This window comes from Diadema antillarum, unplaced genomic scaffold, assembly GCF_040938485.1.
Source record: "Diadema antillarum isolate AM-2024a unplaced genomic scaffold, OU_Dant_1.0 seq00000140_RagTag, whole genome shotgun sequence".
Lineage (NCBI taxonomy): Eukaryota > Metazoa > Echinodermata > Echinoidea > Diadematoida > Diadematidae > Diadema > Diadema antillarum.
In genome coordinates, this window is record NW_027271217.1 from 442,501 (window position 1) to 456,930 (window position 14,430).

General features: G+C 38.8%; 1 protein-coding gene across 1 annotated transcript; it reads right to left on the reverse strand.

Moving 5' to 3' along the window:
- Window positions 1–1,577: 1,577 nt before the first annotated feature.
- On the reverse strand, window positions 1,578–8,662 carry LOC139727661 (uncharacterized). The gene is made up of 2 exons (XM_071638639.1): window positions 7,918–8,662; window positions 1,578–2,428 (listed from the first exon to the last, which is right to left on the reverse strand). The coding sequence occupies exons 1-2, from the start codon at window positions 8,660–8,662 to the stop codon at window positions 1,944–1,946; spliced, it is 1,230 nt and encodes a 409-aa protein (XP_071494740.1). The 3' UTR covers window positions 1,578–1,943.
- Window positions 8,663–14,430: the final 5,768 nt, after the last annotated feature.

The following is a 14,430-nucleotide window of genomic DNA, read 5'->3' on the forward strand; positions in this document are numbered from 1 at the left end:
AGGTGTAGGGGCAGGATTTCAAGGGGATGAATAATTTTCCCTAGCAAATTATTTTCTTAATTACAATCATCATGGTCACTTATGCATTTTCAATAATTTCTTTTTCGTACAATTGAATATGAAAATAAGTGTATTCCACCAACGGCTCGGAGAATAAGTCAGTCAGTTTCACAGAAATCCATTGTGATAAATCTATTACCAGCAAAATTGAACCGAAAAGTAGATTTGCAGCTGTTATTTGTTGTTGTTTTGGGGGAAATCTATGCAGACTTGTGATTCATCATTCTACTTCACTTCAGAAGATACTGTACCTGTGAGAGATCGAGTCCATACAATTGTTTTCATATAATGTGAGAAAAAAATCGTTGAAATTGGACTATTTCATCGCAACTCTCGTCCTTTCTTTCACGTTATACTGATGTTCAAAAGGCCACTGCCCTCACCAAAATACATCGTACGATCGCATCCTTCCAGTGCGTCAGAGTTAGCGAACTTTTTGTCCAAACTTGGGTCGAACTTTCCTTGTGTGCGACAACCGAGTGAAGACAGTTATTTATTTCTCCTTCGGAGGACCCTTCCACCCTCCAAGAAAATATATCCCTCCAGCTACTGCTCGTCCCCCTCCCAGTTGCTGTTCTGTTCTATGAAAGGTGAAGGCGGGAATATCGAATATGATTTATGGGAAATCTTCATGGAAATAAACAAATCCTCAAGTAGCGTCTTTGACTCCAAAGTGTTTTCGGTGATCAAACTTTGGAAAGTTTGAGGAAAGCGTGCATCTAGAAAAAAACTTGACGGCAAACCATTACTTGGCAGCACACTCGATATACATTATAGAGACTTTTATGTGAAAATATGAGGAGCACGAAATGTAGGGCAGTTTATGCAACGTCTTGATTAGCAGATCAGTCTGAGTGAAAATTCCCCATGCAACAAAACAAGATAACAGGTTAAAACATGAATGGAGAAGGTCATCACACACACGAAGAGTTCTCCTAAAATGAAAATCGCAGAAATATAGGGAAAATACCTGAAGGATGGAAGATGTTTATATTTTGTTTAAGTTTAGATTTCCAGGAGAGATCAATGCCCCCCCCCCCCCCACCCCGACCTTAAATTCTGTTTAAAAGAGCCCTATCCGCTGGAAAACGCCATTTGTCACCCACGCAAAAACTACCCGTGGTAGTTGACTATACACACTGGAACAAATCAGTCCATCTAAAATTCAAAAAGATACAAAGCGCCTTGGGTGTGCTAGTCGCTTTTAAGATATACGTATTTGTACTGTATTTTTGTATGAATTTCTCGTTTGCTCTTGTATCAATATCATGAGTGCTTTTGGAACGAATTTGCCAATGGGTGAGAAAAGGTAATTTCTCTTCACGACAGCCGTACTGAGACGTGGATGAGAGCTCATAACATCTTTTAAAATCAAAGGAAGTGACTCAAGTGGTTCTTGGAAATATTTTGGGGGGCACGAGCCACATTTTGTGTTTAACCAAAACAATCATTCATTTCTTGCTCATGAAAAACTTGCGTTGATTCGCAAAAATGACGTCATCACCTCCTCTCTCTTCTTGGAAAATCCTTTTCATATTTTTCAATGTACATCTCAAGTTGTGGTGACAAGAAGACGATACGTGAGCAAAGTGTGTACGATGAAGAATGTAACGCAGAGATAGTAAAAGTCATATAGCACATCTCGGGTCATCTGCAGAATCAATAATATCATAGTATTGTACATAACTCGGCATACCAGTTGAAACAGTAATATTGTTATAGGTTTACTAACAAGCAGGGTTGCTTCATTGCGGCTCTTACGGTGGTATCTGTCACTGTGATTTTCAAGTGTGAAGAGTTATGAGGAGAGCGCGCCATGGAGAGTGAAATGTCCTTCCTCTTTACACTCGCGGGACAGGGAATTGATTTCCATTGTGGTTGCCTCAGTGTCCGTACAAAACGCCGTGAAGCGCGCTTGGGTAGTGGTACAGTGGATTGGAGTGGTGATACGCGGCGAGTTGCGGGTAGAGATGAGCGAACGTGGCGGGCAGGAGATGTTCGACTCCACTCGGCGGCGGGAAGCCGGTCGCGTGGTGAGGGAGAGGGATGGGGAGGTGGTGGCTATCCTTGAAGAGAACTTTGACGGCTACCTTCTTGGCTGGCAGAGGGGACATCATCTCTGCCGCCATCTGCTTCCGTTTGGTCTTGTAGCGGCGGTTCTGGAACCAGATCTTGACCTGCTGCTCCGTGAGTTTCAGAGCAGCCGCCAGGTCGGCGCGTTCGGGGCCAGATAGGTAGCGCTGGTGACTGAACCTCCGCTCGAGCTCGAAGACTTGGGCGTGAGAGAAAGCGGCGCGAGATCGTTTCTTCCTCGTCTTCGATGACGGCGCGTGCAGCTCATCCTCGTATCGTGACTCGTTGTCGATGGCTGCATGTTTGAAGAGGGTCAATAAAGAAACTAAATTATTTGATGAGAAATAAGACAGTCTTGAAATTTGCACGGAAATACGATTAAAATTATACATACAATCCCATGAAAGGAAACTAAATGACGAACTTGTTATCGAGTTTTTAAGAGACATGCATTCACCCGCTTGAATGCAAATGCTGAACTCCGTAGCTTCGCCTGCTCAAGAGCTTTGTGCATGCAGTTTGAATGTTTGTGAGGGACATGTGAATTTGATCGATAATAAAGAGTCCTAAAACCTTTTTTTTTTTGTATAAGTGAAACAGAAGTTTGAGTTATCTCCGATAGTAAAAAGAACGCATTTTTTTTTTTTTAAGCGTGACCTTACATGAGTGATCGCGAGATTATCTTCACGTTGCATTCTTATTTTACAGCGCAGATGTCAATAACTTAAACCTTATACCATTATGTCAATTCGTTCAGCTGACATAAGACTTTGCCTTTTGGCATCGGGTCAACATTCTTCCCTCTATATTCAATGGATCTGTGTTCGGTGGTCAAAGATTTCCCCATGAAGACAAGCGATTCGGCAATTCGGCGCAGGTTACCCGACGCCACCGGGCGGCGCTCCCATGGCTTCGCCCCAGCTTCGCGGCATGATGTTTGTGCTATCGGCAGGGGTGGTTTTTGCTTTCAAATTCTACATCAATTAATATCAAACCACTTCCATCAAATACGGCCAGAGAACTTTTTTTGGGAAAAAACGCTTACCAACAATCACTACATTTTATGATTAACCTAAGCACTGTTTTTATCAAGTAGACGGAAGAAAAACGGTACGATGCCATGTACTGTCATTCAGTATTTCCCTGCACGCCATCTCATGTGTAAAAGGCAATCGAACACATATTTATCGTGCAGTGCAAACGTGTGTTTGCACGTTTGTCTTTGATTGGAAGATACAGAACTGATACGTTGTCAGATCTTAGATGTCAGGCCCGTAGCCAGGGGGGGTGCGTCGGGTGCGTACGCACCCCCCCCCCCCCCCAAATTCTGAAAGGTCCACTTTTTCATAATAACGGTTTTTAGCAATTCTCAAGATAACAATCCAAATAAATATAAAGACACATTATATGCTACGTAAATGTGGAAGGGTACGTTTAACAATGTTAAAAATAATTGTACAGAACCCTTTTGTTGTATGAACCATCGGATCGTCCCCATGCACACAAACACAAATGTTATACAATTTGTGCGAGCTATTACATATTGAAAACTTTCGGTCATCTGCGAAGCCGCGCTTCCGCGCGAACGCTACATCACGTAAAACGGGTCAAAAATTGACGCATTTTTCCACAAAATCTGCCATAACTTTTAAACTGTTTAAGAAGCAAACTTGGGGCGCCCGGATTCTGAAAGTGGACACTTTAGGGATTATTTATGTGTATATATCTTTATTGTAACATTTGTAGCAGTGACGCAAATTAGATCAGAAAAGTACCTTATGAGTAGAATTGTCTATGGCGAACAGTCCAAATTTGACGAATTTGAGCATATTTAATTAGTACAAACGATTTCTTGAGCCTGCACCGTTTCAGGCTCTGTTCTGGATACGGCGGTAGAAACTCATTCTTTTTTGTTGTTTATTTTATCATTATTTACTAATCTCTTTTCTAACTTACAGGTAGCGGATTTCTTTGCAGGCCAAATTCGGAAATGTACTGTTGATTATTACTTATACATTTTCTCATGTTGTGACAGTTCTATTGGTTCTCATTTTAAAGTGAGCCAAAACCTAAGAACATTCTCACTTATAATTGCCAAAGAGTATTATGCAGGCACGCAAACTCATTTTAGTTGTATTTCATTTAAATGTAATGGCTAAGAGGGTATGAGAGAGAATGGAAAGTGCTGAGCTATGAAGTAAAATGGTAAAGTAAAAAGTTTGTCAGATAGTATTACAAAAGAAACTCATTCTTTTTTGTTTGTTTATTTTATCATTATTTACTTATCTCTCTTCTAACTTAAAGGTAGTGGATCTCTTTGCAGCCCAAATTCGAAAATGCCTAGAGACAGCTAGTAACCAAATATGCTACTATAATTTAATAAATAAGAAATAACCATTCCAGTATGTATCTTAGTGTGCACAGTAAGACAGATCAAATCAAATAGGAAAACATCTGAGCACTAAGCCTGAGGTCTGAATTTGCACTCAACTTCTTCCAATGGCTAACGGATGTTTAATTTTGAATTTCACTGACCTCCAAATTTCACAAAGAAAACCTTCTTAGCATGATGGTTAATATGACATTTGACTGATATTGGAGATGTTTGCGAATCGGATCTACTACCTTTAATATTATTAAATCTAAAATGATTATTTGAAAGTTCGGAAATGCTGGAAATATCCTACCACAAGGAGGCAAAATATGAATGGTTCACATTTACAATTCATTTTGTTTAAAAAATTTTCTTATTTATTTTCGTTTTTGACAAACTCGCATACCAACGGCTGATATACTGTATAGTAAAGTGAATGTTTCATCTTCCAAACAGCATCCAATGGGATGGAAAACTCCAACTGAAAGGTGGACACCGTGACTATACTCGCTAAAGAAAACGCGTAATAGGGGTCGTTTTTTCTCACGGATTAGATGGAAAGTGTGATGTACGAGCGTATTTAATCAAAGGGTATCAAAAAGGCCGAAATTTGGGAAAATGGTATATTGTTCAATCATGATGAAGTACTTCTTTAGGGTGCAGGAAACATTTAAGGAATACTTGTTTTTAAGGCCCGAAAAATCATATGATCATTACTCGTTTAGGGGCCATTTTGAAAGTCCACGTATGAGCATGGTGTCCACCTTTTAATTGTCGCTACCCCTCCCGGGACAGTATCAAAGGACCGTTTTGTTAATTAACGCAATCCCCCCTTCCTTTAAAAATCCTGGCTTCAGGCCTGCTAACGCGGGTATACAATAGAAAGAATAAAAGTTAAAACAACACCAGGAAAATCACTATTCTCAATTTTGCGGCGCGCTACGCGCGCAGAGTCTCGAACACAATTAAACTTTGCAACTTCCTGGCAAAATGAGTTTTTACTATTTCCTAGATGAAATACCGTAACGCGATTGCATGCAACAGACCAAATTTCCTCGAGACTTTAAAACGTCATTAAAACAGTCAAAATTCACAATTTGCGGCGCGCTTCGCGCGCAAATTCTTATACAACTTTTGTAGTTCGGTCGTCCAAAGAATATATATATATATATATATATATATATATAATTGTGTGTGTGTGTGTTTGTGTGTGTGTGTGTGTGTGTGTGTGTGTCATCATTGGTATTGGTACCGAAGGTCCGTTTTTTTAGTGACCGCACCCCCCTTGAAAAATCCTGGCTACGGGCCTGGATGTAGTTCATAATTATAATCAATTAATTCATCGATGAGACAGATGTAACAAGTGTGTTCATTATCTTATTCTCAATAACTCGAGAGGCAAATAATAATAATACCCCAAAAATTTGGCAGAGATGTATTATGGTTCCCGTTTAGTTAACAGACACAGAGGCTAATGCCTATTGCTGTGTGTTATGATTTTAACCACGTGTATTTAGTGTCTGCCTGCTTTGCGCACCATTGTCATTACAGGCAAACCAATAAACTCAAGCTGAAGACAAGAGACAATGTTGTCCTTCTACCTATATTAGCTCTGATATTTCTTAATTTCGACGGATGGAGCTTCATCAGTAATTCAAACTTATAATTATTCATTGATAGATCAGATAGATTCGAGAAAACAAAGCCTGTCTTGATTTTTATGCAGCACGCAGGCAACAAGTTTTATGGTAAAATTGGGCCCGTTTCACACACGACATGGAAAAGAATCAGTGGACTTGGAGTACATCCTTAATGGCGTCTGTTGTGTTATAGAATGTTCAAACACAAATGTAGAGTCAACACAGATGAAGCAGTCTGCAATTTCAGGTCTGTTTGCTTTTAAGGATGCTTGATTTAGAAATGGAGTAATTGCGAGGTTGGTCTTCTTCTCATTCTTGTTAAACTAGGATCATATTGCTGGATAAGCGAATACCAGACGAGGAATACTTGAGCTCATTTTCACATGAAACTTTCGCTTATATTCCGGTACAGGGGATCGTTTTCAATTTAAAAAAAAAATGCCGATAGAAACTATATACCCGTTTCTTCATTACAGAGACATGATATGACTTTTACAATCATGCAAACTCAAGGGATAAGATCTTTTCTAATAATATGTTTATAACATATGTATATAACTAAATTTGAATGACAAAACAAGCATTGTATGAGGGACGTATCTCACTCACTACAAAGTCTTAATTGTGAATCGTTGTTTCGAGGTAATTTTACTTCACATATTTGATGGACGGAGATAGCGCTCATTTTGATCTCAAATACATTAAAGTCATATTTATAGCATTGACTGTGTTAAACAAAGTAACAAAAGTTAATTCTCCACACTGTGTACGTCCGTTTAATTTTGATATAGATAAAAATGAATGAAACGTACTTCAGGCACGTGTTCCGACTTGATTTGGATTAAGTCGCACTCATATGGTGGTCACACTACCCCACTAAGAGCAACAGAAATGCTTGCATCTCAAAAGCAGTCTTTGTTCCTTGTTTTATTTTGTCCAACACAATTCTATTTCCATCAGTTGTTCTATGTTTGACTTTTGTACCTTAGAATCAGTAGGCGCTAGGCTTTATACAGGAGAATGTGCTTCCTGCACACAATTTCAACCCTTTCTGTGTGCGTGCGCTGTTGTGATTGGCAAGTTTTGGATGAAGATCGCATTGAACAGTTCATGGTGTATTTGAGATTAATCTGAACAATGAGATATCGCTATCCTTGTGAAGGTCATTGAATGGAGTCATGAAAAAAAAGCAAATAAAAGGCGATTTCAGACATACCAGATGTAAGTGTTTCTAGGAATGTACACATAAACTGCATAAATGACTTTTAATAGTAATGTTGCAGCCATAAAAGCAAAACAAAAGACATTTTGATGGCTGTTTTGAGTTGTGCTTTAACCTTTGAAGTTGTGAAATGCGGTGCTAACTCCAGAGGAACTAAAACGTCTCATGTTCAAGATTATTACAAATGATAATCAATCCGTCCTAGGCTGTTGACAGGGTTAATCGTAACGTGTTAACATAAATGTAACTAAATTATGAAAGTGATGAATAAATTCAATGGAGTTACAATTAACATGAGTTACTATCGTTGCTTACAAATCAACTTTATTGGTATCCCAACTGTTTAAGTCTTATTGAAAGATGAGACGGAGAGTCACAGAAGAAAGTGAGCTTTAATCCTTTCTGTGCCATTGATCCAAATATGCTCAAATTTCACACATTAACCTATGGACAACATTTTAATGCGGCTTGCAGAGAGTTAAAGGTTTTTTTTTTTCCATTTTTGACAGCTTCTATGTTAAATGATATGGATATGATTACGAACTTACCGGAGGCAATTGGCGATGAACAGTGAGACGGGGACGTTCGACTCCTTGCTTCATCTTCGTCGTCCTCCTCGATATCGTTTCCATGCACACTCTGAGCATCAATGTCCACGTCGACATCCACGTCGACATCCGGGGATGACGAGGTTCTATCGGGGAGCGGTTCCCTCTTCACGTGAAAGATATTCTCGACGATGTCGACGGGGTCATCGTCGCGGTCGCGCGTTGGGCGACGATGGCGATGTGAGTGCGACGACGCGTGATGTCGGAGCATAGCGTTGCTCACGACTCCGTCTCTTAGAGCCACTTCGTACATCTCTTTAACGTCCTTGCTGTCTTTCCTGCCCGACAATTCTTCCTTCACCGAGAATCTGTCCGGAGCGTAGATATGATACGGATGTTGATGACGCTGGAGATGGTGCCGCATTGGATGGCGTTGGAGACTAGGATGCCGGTGGGGACCCTGCTGATGATGATGAGGGTGGAGGTGATCGTGCCGGTGGGTATGAGGTCGGGTAATGTCCAAACGCGAAGTCGCGGAAACCTGCAGCTTCACTGGTGATGATGCATGTGGTGAGGATAAATCCATGGGGACCTTCGGCGACATGCCTCTTCCCTTCCCGAGGATGTCTTGAATCGAAAACGAAGTCAGCTTGTTTGAAGTCCCGTGACTCTGCTGTTCATCACCCTTGCTGCATAATTTCCGGCCGTGTTCCTCCATCTTTGAATAATTCACTGGATCCTCCATGGCGATGAAAGTTTATACCCTACTTTTACTTTTTTCTGGAGTGCTTTACAACTCGTATTGCCGTATCTTATCCGAAAGCGTAAAATCACATTTCTAACCTAGGTATGATTCTAAAAATAATTACACTGGGAGAGAAAAGAAGCAAGATGAACGCGAAACCAGACCACAGTATATCTCCTTGAGTGCTACAGCTCAGCCGGTATCAGTGGCAAAACAGAGAGCAAAAGTTTATTTCCTATTCGACGAAAAGAGAGAGCTGGTGGAGCTGGTGCTCTTTCAAACCCCACTTGGTAAACTGCGAAACGCGGAATGGCCTATTGCAAGGAATGTCTTGACCAGATATATTATTATATATAACGACACCACTCTCTTGACCCTCGGGGTTCAAGCAGGAGAGGTAGGAAGACCGTGGTGGTCTTCTTACGGCAGCTGTCAATCATAGAAGCAATCTGCCCTTATCGCGCTATTCCTATTAGTCAATACCTGCGGTTCAGCGCGGATCCTCCCTATGCTCTCACCCAGCTCCTCAAGTCAAAGTTCTCTACCAAAAAATCTCTCCGTGCTCTACCCTACTCTGCTGCTCTCTCTTCTTCTCCCTCCTCCAAAGCTCTTAACCAGAGTTACCTACCAGCCCCCCCCCCCCCTCCTCCACCACCGCCACCACGACCAACACAGCCCTCCCCTCCTTCTTTTTCCTTCTTCTTGCCTGAAGTAGAACGCACGAGTGCATTGGAGGGGGAGGGCGTATTTGACAATATCCATTATTCTTGGTCGGATAATCACCACTTAAACTGACAAGCGGACTGGAAGATTGACAGCTCTCGGACCGGCGATTAGGCTAACAATCCTCCGGAGGGGTGGAGAGATGCGGGGATGACGTCTCACCGTGCAATGCTATTGGCTCGCGCGGCGGGGTGGCATCTAGTTCAAACAAAAGACGCGGGGAGCAAAGTTTTCGCTGGTACCCGGCGAATCGTAAAACATCTTCTATTCCCCTCTCTCCCTCTCTTCCCCCTCTCTCTTGCTCCGTCTATCTTTCTCATACAGCCATGGTTCTTCCCTCTCGCTGTTTGCTTTCGACGCAGGGGCGAAGCGAAATACCAGTCCGTGTCTAAACAATCTAATTGGTGCATAACACGAGGTGATCATCCAATAAAACTCATCAACTTCATTCTGCCAGATAAGTAATTGACACTTCGGATAATAGAAAGCGAATAGGGCTCTCTCATCATCGGACGGTTTGCAGGCACATTCGATAAGCAAATGCCTCCGCTTTTGCTCTGTAAGCGTGTCTTTAATCCAGCAAACAACTGGCAATTGGCTAAGGCTCTTTTTTTTATGTCAGAGGTACGAGAAATTACCGGAAGTCAAAGAAAAGTTCGGCATTCAACTGAAGGCAGGAATCTTTGATTGCTACCATTCCTGTTTGGTTAGACTTCCCATCACGTACTTCGTATCCAGTATGAGGGTGAGATGCATCCACACTCCCCCCCCCCCCCCCCAAAAAAAAAAGGAAGCGAAAAGAGAAAACGAACAAAATACATATATATATATACATACATACATACAAATATATACAGTTAGGGTTTATTGAGAAAAATAATGATATCTCCTTACATTTTAAGCTTTATTGCTAAATGTGTGTCTGTAGGATGTTTTGTGATACAACTGACCTACACATGTACATCAAATGTGATAACTCACTAACGCTGGAAATGGCAATAAGTTGAACAACGTGTGAAATACTAATATTGTGTTCTTGTTTTTAAAACACAAAATAATCTAGCACCGACCCACTCAGAATCACTGATATGTAAACGAACTGTAAATCATAGTACACGTTATTCTTTGAAATGCCCCCTTCAACTCGCCCGCCCAAGGAAGAAATATAAAAGAAATTATTTTGCATATATTATGTTGGAGCCAGTTTGTTTAATACACTCCCTGTAGTGTTTAAACATGTACATCCCTTTATGGATTAAAAAAAAAAAACTGTGCAAAGCCTTTTATAGTGATTCCATTGCTTTGTAACAGTTCTACATGCATGCATATCTATGTATTTACGTATAGGACCTATATACTCATTTATCATTAATCCACTCTCGGTGTTTGTACTTTAACTGTATGTTGTATACATAATGTATTATCATGCCGAATAGTCTGTTATTACTGCACGGTGCCTTTGGAAAGCAATTTATTAAGAAATAACTGAATAGGCCCATCCTGCAGTACAAAAAAAATAAAACTAAATAAAAATTAATAGATATGGTAAACACGATACCATATACCCGCTGAACTCTTCATTGCTATTAAAGGTTTGCTTGCGTTTTATTAGCTGTTTTACACGGCGGAAAAGTCGGTTAATCTTATGACAGTATTAACGCGTTATTGATTGGATTCTTTCAGGACTATTGGAAAAAGAATATAATGTGTCTATAAAAGATCTAATGTTTCACTGAGGAATTAAAATATCAATCTCAATTGTTGCTTTAAACATGTTGCCTTATTGTCTTTGAAACAAGTGGAATGCCTTCAAACTCTTTAGAGAAATATTTTACGGATATCGAAACAGATATAACATTCGAAATGCAAAACTTCCACTAGTATTACGCCAATCTTAATCTTGATGAGATAAAGATGGACGAACCGAGTCTAAGTGGAACCAAGATATTGGTTTTGATTCTCTTAACTTTTTTTCCTCGCCTCGTTTCCTTCGTATGTTTTCTTTTTATCTCACTCTTGAAAACACAATTGGAAGAGACACTAATACGAGATATCTGCGCAGATTTCATATGGTACCTATATAACGCAGCTTCGGTGAAACAAATAGTCTCGTGCCAGTCTAGATTCCACTATTAAAGGATAAATATGACTCGAAAGAAAGGAGTGAATTTTCCAAACGTCAAGAAAAATTGTCCTTACTCTGGAACTTTACAAAGATTAGAATACAAAACTTCGCATTTGTAATCACACTTCCATCTTAATTGACGACGTAACGATTGAATTCACGATGGGGAAATTGGTCAAATTGGCGATGTCAAATCTTACTTGTATCAAGAAATCCTTAATCCCTCATTAATCTGTGCTGACTATGAGGGTCAGAACAATTTGAAATACCGATGATCTATGGCATCTAGTAGAGCAATCGGCAGGAGGATAGGCACACATGAACGCAAGATATAGACATGTTTTTCTGGGGATTATTTTCTGCATGTGTGAAGATCGATATACATATTTGCAATCCCTCTAAAAAAAGCCCATTAGAACTAGGTCACTTGGTGCATTTCCTTAGCAAAAAAAAAAGGAAAGAAAAGAAAAGAAATAACATGTTTACATCTCCGTCTTAACTCTGAAAAAGAAAACAAGAAAAAACTCAGATTTCTCCTTTAATGATAGTCTGGTCTCCACTAGTAGGTAGTCTTATTGGACATGACACGTCGAACATGACATAGGGCTGTATACCAAGGTTGGACCCATCGTAATTGGTACTTTGGTCTTCAGCTGCGCAGCTGGTGGTTCTTCACAGAGTCACGCGCGCGCTTTGTGTATACTAGTCTGCGCCGCTGCAGCAATATGTCCTGAAGAAACGTTAATAACAAAAAAAAAGAAAGAAAGAAAGAAAGAAATAACTACAAACGTAACTTCAGTGCAAATGATAGAGACTACGATTTGTTTAGGACTTTTGATTACGCAATATGTTCCATTTTAGGGTGATTGCATTTCAAAATTGACTATACGTTCTTTTTTCTTTACCTTGCCATCTTATACAAAGTATTTGAGCCATCGATGTTATTTATTGCAGTTGTCTGATTGAACGTGTCGAAGGTGGTATATTTTCAAGAGTTGAGACCCTTATAAAAAAAACAAAAAACAAATAATTGATCTAAAATAAATGATATGGATCGTGCAAATATAAACATAATACAAGTGAGATCTGACGATCCTAACGCGACGTCTATGAAACCGTCAAAATTATGTTAAAGGGATGGTATAGTTTTGGTTGAGGTGGGGGATTCAGATTATTTTAAGCTTTTTGTAAGACAATTGTAACAGAAACCTCTTGTGAAACTAAGAGGAATTGAAAGTTTATTTAATGAAAATTTCTGATAATCTATACTGCAGTCAATATTGTTGCTGTCAGTAAACAATTAATAACTTTCTTGCATATTTTCTATTCTTACCACCAATTGTTGCCACTTAATTTTCCTTTTATTATTTAAGGCTTGAAATAGCAATATACTTGGCGTACTATACCTCTCGTGATATACTTGCCTAGCATGGTGATGACTCAACTGAAAGTTATCAAATGTTATGTGTGAAAATTCATAATGTAAATTTCAATTTTAATGAAGAGGTACTTTGTTGGCTCACTTATCTCCATATTTCAAAACATCTTTATGTATAATTTATATTGTATTGAAAAAAAAAATCCTTTATCGGACGAGTGTAAGAGAAATGAAAAAAAAAATGTATCATGTTTCAAAAAATCCCGTTGAGCTTCTCTAATGAAACGAAAGGATTACACTGACAACAACAACTACAAAACTTTGTTCAGTTTATATGTAACATCCTATTTTGTTTTCATTTAAATTAGTTAAATCAATGAATCATTTCATATCTTTTCTCTGCATTCCGGAAACACTCTATCTGTTTGTTATTGTTGTTGTTGTTGTTTCATGTCATTTCTCCTAAATCTAAAGAAAGAAATCAATTCTTAACTAGAATCAATCATCTTTTCTTTTAATCTAAGAATTCTCAATATTTCTGCATCAAATCTAAATCTCAGGAATTCTTCTTTCAGAGTCATGTATCAGGTATATAGCTTTATCAAGCTTCTATATGCAATGCTATTCTGAATGAAATGAAAAAAAAAAATCCTGGTTTTTGAGAAGTGTTCCTAATGGTCTTTTGGGGGGATATAGATGTGTCCCCACTTAACATTTTTCTAAAGGATTGTTTTGGTTCACGCATTTGAAATGAAGGTGACCTAGGCCTAAAACACTTTGAGGTAGTGAAAATGTGTATTGGTATCAAGCTATACCGAAATGAACTAATTCAATAAGAGTTTCACATTAGTTGTGTTTAATTCAGTTTGTACCATTCTTGTATTTCAAGCTGCTATCAGATTTGAGAAATAAGAAAATGCCATATGTGCTGTTTCAAACATACATCTTTAAGATGCGCCTACAAACACTCACTGCTTCTAAAAATGTTTAAAATCTGTTTTTGTTCCGAAGTGTGCCCGAAAAATTAGTTATTATATGGTATTGTTTTGCTGTAAGCGTGGATTTTGCTTGAATTGTAAAATGAATGTAGAATGAGAAGAGTTTTACATAAAAAGATTCACAAAGAGAACAACTGCATCATCTTTCTTTGATTTGCATTTGTGCAATCTTATTTCTGTTGACAATGAATCGAAGTATGATTGTAGTTGACATGTCAAAGATGAAACACTTTGGAAATAAGTTACTCTTTTATCAACAATAATGTTTTGTTTGTTTTGATTTGTTTTGTTTTTGCTTTGTTTTTGTTTTTGTTTTTTGCTAAGCAATGCATACTTTGCAATGGTGACAAAAAGTAAATACAGCGATGAAAAAGAGTGATCTACTGACAAGCGGAGCTTGTAAAACGTGGAACACTCGAAAAACAACATGTCAATACTATTTTATACCCAATCTTATCTTTTTACAATTTGAATACTTTATAACTGACATGATTGTTCATGGTAATATAAAAGGAATATTAAAAAAGAATGTCAATATGTCAAT

Excerpts from the sequence above, each read along its gene's own strand:
- LOC139727661 (XM_071638639.1), bottom strand. The coding sequence starts at position 8,662 with ATGGAGGATCCAGTGAATTATTCAAAGATGGAGGAACACGGCCGGAAA. Across the intron at positions 2,429-7,917 it reads TTCATCGCCAATTGCCTCCG|CCATCGACAACGAGTCACGA; the intron begins GTAAGTTCGTAA and ends TCAAACATGCAG.